General features: G+C 53.3%; 1 protein-coding gene across 6 annotated transcripts in view; it reads left to right on the top strand.

The window, feature by feature from the left end:
* The window catches only part of TMEM260 (transmembrane protein 260), a 29,832-nt gene continuing 22,238 nt past the window's right edge, over positions 1-7,594 (top strand). For 2 of the 6 annotated variants that reach the window (XM_083836690.1, XM_083836692.1), the window contains exons 1-3: positions 1,392-3,805; positions 4,346-4,377; positions 5,131-5,282. In XM_083836690.1, coding sequence (XP_083692816.1) covers positions 3,745-3,805; positions 4,346-4,377; positions 5,131-5,282 — 245 coding nt within the window. In that variant the 5' untranslated portion in view covers positions 1,392-3,744. Of the gene's footprint in view, positions 176-1,391; positions 4,378-5,130; positions 5,283-7,594 lie in introns of those variants that run through there. The other 4 variants (XM_083836689.1, XM_083836691.1, XM_083836694.1 and 1 more) reach the window with 4 other exon arrangements.

The raw sequence follows: 7,594 nt of genomic DNA, 5'->3' as shown, positions 1-7,594 counted from the left end.
CGGAAGCGGCGGGAGCGGGGGCGCCGCATGGGCGCGGGCGGCGGCGGGGCCGGGGCCGGGTGCGGGGCCGGGTGCGGGGCCGGGGCCGCCGCCGCCGCTGCCGGGGCGCTGGGCGCTGCCGTGGCGGCCGTGTACGGGGCCACGCTGCCGGCGGGGCTGCCCGGCGGGGACGCGGGTAACGTACCCAGCGCCGCCTGCCCGCCCGCGGGGTGTTTGGGGGTCGTTTTGGGGTCGGGGAGGCCCCGCGGGGAGGTGGGCCTGGGGGTGTGGGGTCGGTCAGCGTGAGGGGAGGGAGGGCACCGCTGTCACCCCGTAGGGGTGCTCGCCCCATTTTAGGGTCTGGTGCACTGCTGTCACCCCATAGGGGTGCTCATCGTATAGGATCTGGTTCGTTCCTGTCATCCCATAGGGGTGCGCTCCCTATTGTGGGGTCTGGTGTATTGCTGTCACCCCATAGGGTTGCTCACCCCGTTATAGGGTCTGGTTCATTGCTGTCACCCTGCTGTCACCCCGTAAGGGTGGTCACCCTCTTATAGGGTCTGGTGCATTGCTGTCATCCCAAAGGGGTGCTCATCGTATAGGATCTGGTGCATTGCTGTCACCCCACTGTGATGCTCGCCCTGTTACAGGGTCTGGGGCGTTGATTTTGCCCTGTAAGGGTGGTCACCCTCTTATAGGGTCTGATGCCTTGCAGTTGACCTATAGGGGTGCTCATCAGATAGGGTCTGGTGCTCTGCTGTCACCCCATTGGGATGCTCTCCCTATTATAGGGTCTGGTTTATTGCTGTCATCCCATAGGGGTGCTCACCATATAGGGTCTGGTGCATTGCTGTCACCCCCTAAGGGTGGTTGCCCTATAGGGTCTGGTTCATTGCTGTCACTCCATAGGGGTGCTCATCATATAGGGTCTGCTGCATTGCTGTCATCCCATAGGAACGCCACCCTGTTACAGGGTATGGTGCATTGCTATCAACCCGTAGGAGTGCTCGACCTGTTATAGGGCCTGGTGCATTGCTGTCACCCTATAGGGGTGCTCATCAGACAGGGTCTGGTGCGTTGCTGTCACCCCACAGGGGTGATCACCCTATTGTAGGGTCTGGCGCTCATCGTATAAGCGCTAGTGCGCTGCTGCCATCCCGTAGGGGTGCTCACCATGTGGGTTTGGTGCATTGCTGTCACCCCATAGGGATGCTCATCTCATTATAGGGTCCGGTGCGTTGCTGTCATCCCATAGGGGTGCTTGCCCTGATAGGGTCTCATGCACTGCTGCTCGCCCCATAGGGCTGCTCACCCCATAGGCGTTGGCACTTCGTGGTCACCCAGCCCAGAAGTGCCCACCTGCAGGGGTTGGGGCACCGCAGCCACACCGGGGGGGGGGGGGGGGGGCTTACCCTTTGGGGTCCGTGCATCGTGTCCCGCTGTGGGGTCCCTCACCCCCTTGGGGTTTCCCAAAGAGAAAACTCCTCAGCTTGGTCCTTCTGCAGTTTCGCTGCCTTAGTCTTGTATAAAAAAAAAATCCGTGCTGCTGCAGCATGCGTGGGGCTGTGCTTTGGATGTTTTAGCTGATGATTTGACATATTTTTTTCTCGTGGGGTGGGTACCCAGACCTACTTTCCCTCTTCCATATGGTAAGGAGTTGAATGGGTCCCTTAAACCCCGTCCCAGGTCTCTTAAACCCCATCCCAGCTCTGTCCGTGTCTCATTTCAGATCCAAGCTGTGCATAAAATTCCTTGTAAATAAATAGGCAGGCCTTAAATGTTTTTTTTTTTTTTTTTTTTAAGGGCCGCCTTTGCTCCCTCTGGTCCCACCAGTTAATACGTGACGGTCAATATCTTTACAGCTCCTGCCCTTTTGTCTGCCGAAGTGCTCCCCGACGGGTAGCACGGTCCCGTTAAAACGCGTGGTGCCTCTGCCCGGAGCTGTCGGCTCTGTGCTGAGCCAGGAACCCGGGTTTGGATTGTGCTTGAGCTTGGGTTGTGCCTCCGGGTGCCAAAAAACGCCTCAAATGGAACGGAGCGGGGCGCAGGCTGTCCTGGTCCCTATTTGTTTTGCACTTTTTTCCGAGCCTGCTGCCTGAATTTCGTCCGTTTGCTGAAGCTGAACAGAGATGGGCTCATCCCAGCTGCCCTCTTGGGCTTTTCCCAGCTGGCGGCCGTGCCGCCGCCTTGCAATGTGGCTTTTGGGGTTATTCCCCTCATTTCTCATGGTCTGAGGAGCCCCCATGCAACACGGGGGGGACCCAGCCCGTGGGCACTGCTCTCACGCTGGTGCCACCGAAATCACCGAAGCTACTTGTGCGAGTAAAGAGGTGCTTAAGGATCTGCTGTATCTGCTTTCAGGCAGGGAGCCCGTTATATTTTTTTTTTTTTAAGCTATCCATATATTTTCAATTGTTCCCGAAGCTCGCGGTAATCCTAAAATGTGAAAGGCAATAGGTGTTTCCATTGGCAGCTTCCTCGTGTTACTTAGCGCTGCAATAAAGAAACGAGAGTGAGTTTTAGAGCTCGTTTGGGAACATCCACAGATGTTAAAAACAGCTTAAGAAGGGATCAAATAAACTCAAGTTCAAAAAAAAGGGGGGAAAAAAATAAAAGCCTCTGATGTTTCAGACATCAGCTCCCAACGTCGCCGGGGATAAATCAGTTTTCGGGCGGTTTGGGGCCTGTTTGCAGAACGCCTGCGCTGGGGGCTGGAGCTGGACGGTCGGAAATGTCAGCACGTGCCGGCTGCTGGGAAGCCGAATTTGGGGTTTTCTTCCTTAGCACCCAGCCTTTCGGTGCGGGCAGGGCCGGGAGCTGCTTGGCCCCTGGCGGCTCCTCCACGCCTGATGCCTGGCAGGTGGCTGCACCTTCCCGAGGGGTTTCGGTAGGAAAAAATTAGGATGCATTGAGAAGAGGGATGGGGCAGGGCGTGTTCTGGAGCTGCTCGCGGGGATGGCACCTCCGAATGTCTCCCGCTGGGGTCCGCCACCACAAGCCACGTCGGAGCCGGCTGAGCTCGGGGTGGCTTTCCCATTGCATCCGCTTTTTGGGGGCCTCTTGCAATGGGTCGAACCTTTTCTCTCAAACAGAGGGGCTATAAAAGTAGCCGGTGTTTGCAAGCGGGGTAAAATCCACCCTGGAGAGGTGTTCAAGCAGGAAGCCCCGGGGCTCCTCGCACGTTTGGGGTGATGGCCACGATTTTATGGCAGTCGGGAGCAGCAGCTGGGGCTTGACTGGTGTCATCCTTTTAAACCTCGTCATTTTTTGTCAGTCAAGACTGAAAGTTAACGGTGCCGTTTGCGCAGTCCCCATCCTTTAGGCTGGGTGGTAGAGAAGCAGAAACCAAAATGCTGTTTGTTCAGCATCGAAACCACCAACACCCTTCTTTTTGCAGCTCTACCATCCCGCGATGGGACGGAGCTGCCCCGAGCGCCTGGGCACTTGTAGGATGAACGGGAGCAGCCAGACGAGGCTCTGCGACGGCAGAAATAGATGGTGCAATTCAAGGGGGGGCGGCAGACGAAGGGGGGACCTTTCCTCCTGCCATTTCTGTTGTGCGCCAGCCGTAATTTTTAATTTCGCTGCCCCTTTTGTCGTGCCCGTCCTCGAACGCATTTGCACGCGTTGGATGTATTTCATAGGGCACCGCTGCAAAATGCTTCAGCGTGGAGCGCTCTGCGAACGCCAGGCGTTACCAGCCGCTGCGCTGACACGGATCGCTTCGTGGCGGTTGTGCTCGTCCCGGTGTCAAACACAAACGAAATGCAAAACCGGAGCAGTTTTGCGCAACGGGGGCAGCAGCCGAGCGCGGGGACCCCGACAGGTACGGACCCGCTGGCAGAGCGACTGCTGCAGGGATTGCCGGAGCGCCGAGGAACAGCAGCGTCCCCGCGTACACGTTTGCAAGCACAGGGCTCGATTTTGCCCCTTTTAAAAACACAAAGCTGCATTTTTATTTTTATTTTAACGAGAAACGAGCCTGTTGTTAAGGGACAATGCTGTATAAGCGCTGCAAACTGCAGCGCTGGAGTTGTTGAATCGATTGGTTTTAAACCAAAAGCTCACACGCACATCCCGATGTCTGCGATTTGAGGATGTCGGGCCGTTCTTGAGCCAGACCCACCTGTGCTTCCGCTTATCTGTTGGTAAAAGTCTCGCGAAAACACACAAAAGATATTTTGTGCAGTGACATCAGAGGGAGAAAATATTCTTAGAAAATTTCATGCTGTTAAATCTCTACAGATTTACAGTTTTATCCAGTCAAATTAATGCAAAACCCCAATGCAAGCGTTTGGATTTTGAAAACTTTGGAGGAGTGTCATTTCCTAATAGTAATTATTGGTTTTACATTATTTTTTCACAGGGGAGCTGATCACAGCCGCATATGAGCTTGGAGTAAGTATTAGTTTTATTGTTTAATCAATGCTCTCATTAACAGTTTTAGGAATTAAGGAAGTTTAATTAAGCATGGAGTAAAGTAGATTAATTTATTTTCAAACCACAGTTTTTACTAACTTATAAGTACAGCACGCGACAATTTACTTCAAGTTTTAAATCCAATTAAACTAAATTATAAAGCAAAGGCTTTACTGTATATACAGTAGCTGGCTTATTATCAACCCAAATTTTGTATAAGCTGGGGAGAATAAAATAAATCGGGTTAACAATTTTAATAAGTTTTATTATTTAATAAACTTTATTATGGTGCATGATCCCTTTAGGCAAGACCTTAGGACTGTCAGCGTGGTGGTAATCCGATAGCAGTGTGGTCTTTCAACTTGCTAACCAATAAAATAGTTCCGAATCTGCTTTTTTTTTTTCTTTTCCCCAAACAGCCTTTTTGAATGACCCTAATATACCGCGAACCCAAACAACGGGCGGCTTGGGGCGCGATAACGCGACGTGTCACCTCTTTTCGCTCGGCCGCTCGTTATCGCGGGGGTGGGACGCCCGCCGCCCGATCCGGCGGGGGAAATATTTGCGGGGGTGAAAATTGCCACGAAACCCTTCGTTTGGGGGGAAAAAGCTGCCTCTCCCAGAGTCCCGCTACCGGTGCTGGCTCGGTCAAGCTCGGGGGCGGCCGGTGCTGGGATGCCGCCGTCCCCGCGCCCGTGCCGCGCTCAGCCCCGTGTCCCTCTGTGCCCGCAGGTCGCCCACCCGCCTGGCTACCCCCTGTTCACGCTGCTGGCCCGGCTGGCCCTGGGGCTGCTGCCCGGTGGGACCCCTGCATCCCGCGTCAACCTCCTCGGCGGCGTGCTGGGAGCGGCGGCCGCCTCCCTGCTCTTTTACACGGCGCTCAGGTACGGTCCCCGGGTGGCCCCCGGGTGGTCCCCTCCGTCCGGGTGCTGCCCCCGCCGGAGCCGCTTCCTCCGCAGCGGTTTAATCTGGCTTTGACCTTCTTTCCGTCACAAAAGCTTCCTCTTTTTTTTTTTTTTTTTCTTTTTTTAATAGTAATAGTGATAATAAAAAGTGCGCCCTTCCCCTCACAAAGACGTGACAGGTTGTTCGGGCTCATTATCGCGCGGCGGCCGTCGGGCTAACTAAGCAGAACTAATGAAGTTTGTCGTTCTCCGAAGATGCAGATGGTCCGTTTGAATTAACAAGATGAGCTTCACCTACGGCTAAACCGGGAACTCCAGTTAATTGCAGCTCCCGGCAGAGGCAGGACCCTACCCGCAGCACCCGGTACCCGGCCGCCTCCGCACCCCTGCCCCTGGGAGGTGCGCGCGGTCCCGGCCGGGGTTCGGTGACCCCCGGGGGGCTGCTTTGATGCTCGAGTCCTCGCCGCTCGTAACCTCCTCCTGACCCAGATCGGAGAGGATTATTGCAACCCGCACAAACAATTTCTAATGTTCTCTGACGGGGGGGGGATATAGGGCGCCTTTCCAGGCTGTTAGTGAAATCCGAAATTGTGTCAGGGGGCTGGGGATGCTGTCCTGAAGGACAAAGTGGGGCGCGCTCTGCTGGCTTGGGGAAAAGCCCTTTTCTTCCCCCCCAGCCAGCAGAGCCCCATCACTCCTCGGGGAAGCCTGTCCAGGCGGTGGGTGCAGCTAGAAATAAAATCAGGACTCGTGGGGGGTCAGATCCTGTGCACCCTGAGGGCCTCGAGCCCCCTTAAAGTCGGGTGGGAGCAGGAACCCTCTGCGGGGTCTGTCCGGGTGCATCTTCCCCGGCTAAAAAGGAGTTGCTGTCTGGGTCCCGTTGCGCGCGCAGCAGCAGGTCTCGTGGACCGCTGCCTTGGAAGGGAGCGATTTCACTGTTGGGGCGTACATGTAATTAAAGCAGCGTCTTTTAATTTAACACCCTGTATTGCAAAGCGTATTTGGTGAGCTGGGCGTCGTGGTGCCCTGCCGTGTGCGGTGCCGAGCACAGTCCGCTCTGGTTATATTCCAAACTTCCTGCACAGAGCTGCTAAATATTTTGAGTTACTGGGTTCTGATTGATTTATTTTCAATTAAAGTTGTTCCCATTATTACGGTCACTGTGCTCTGCTTTTTAGTTTCAAGTCGCATGCAACAGTTCCTTACGTGCCCCGTTTGTGCCAGGCACGGATGCGATCCTTGCGCTAGAGAAATGGGAACGCAGTGGGGGAATGGCAAGCCAAGTTTGAGGGTTTTCTTTACGCTTCTAGAGGTTTTAATTATTATTTTTGTTGTTTTTTAATTGGATTTGGAAGATGTTCCTCCTGTCAAATATAAAACTTGCGTGGAAGACCGGCAGTCCTGGGACTGGGAGCTGATAGAAGCTGTTAGGACTTGCAGAAAATTATTTATAGGTGTAAGTCAGAGACTGATAATCAATTATTCAGCCTTGCACCGATTGATTTTTGAAATAAATTGTAAGGTGTTGCAGGTCACTTTTATCTACAAATTACAACGTTATGGTTCTCCTGTTAAGCACCTTAAAATTGATTCATTTAAGACATTCATTTGGCAAAAAAAGTTTCTTCTCTCTTGCCACTTAAAAAAAAAAATCTTTCTGAAAGCCGTTTGCTGGCACTGCCTGCTTGGAAGCCTTAAATATCTGAAGGCAGCGTGTTTTGTTTTTAACCAGGATTGCACGAACCCACAAAGGCTCTAAACCAGGCTATCAAATCCTGCCGCATTTGGGTGTTTTAATTAAAATTTAGCTGCCGGGGTGACCCCTGAAAGCCCTTCAGTAGCAGAGGAAAAAAAAAAACGAGCGGCCGCTCCTTCTGCCGCGCGAGCGCTGGGGACGTTAATATGAAAATATGTAGATGTTAGGAGCACAAATAATTGATGAAGTACACATCCTTTGGGAGCAACACGGTTCAAGTGGCAAATCTCTCTCGTCAAACAATAGACACCCTTCAGAAGGGAGGAAGCCATCTCTATGGTAATGGGGCTCACAGTGCCCTATTGATTGAGTGGAAGAAGACATTATACAATGTCACTTGGGCTGTTACAATTTCATTTGTCGTCTGACCTGAACTTAACCTCTAAAACCTTTCTTTTCTGCCTGCAAACCCACCAGCCGGGCACGGTTGCTGTTTACCAGCGCGGCGGGGCGGGGAGGGGGATTTCTCCGCGTTTCCCAGCCTCTGCGTACAGTAAATCTCTTCCTTTTAGCCCTTTTTTTTTTTTTTTTTCCC

This window comes from Anser anser, assembly GCF_964211835.1.
Source record: "Anser anser genome assembly, chromosome: 5".
Lineage (NCBI taxonomy): Eukaryota > Metazoa > Chordata > Aves > Anseriformes > Anatidae > Anser > Anser anser.
The sequence above is the reverse complement of the archived record's forward strand: the minus strand, read 5'-3'. Positions and strand labels throughout refer to the sequence as shown.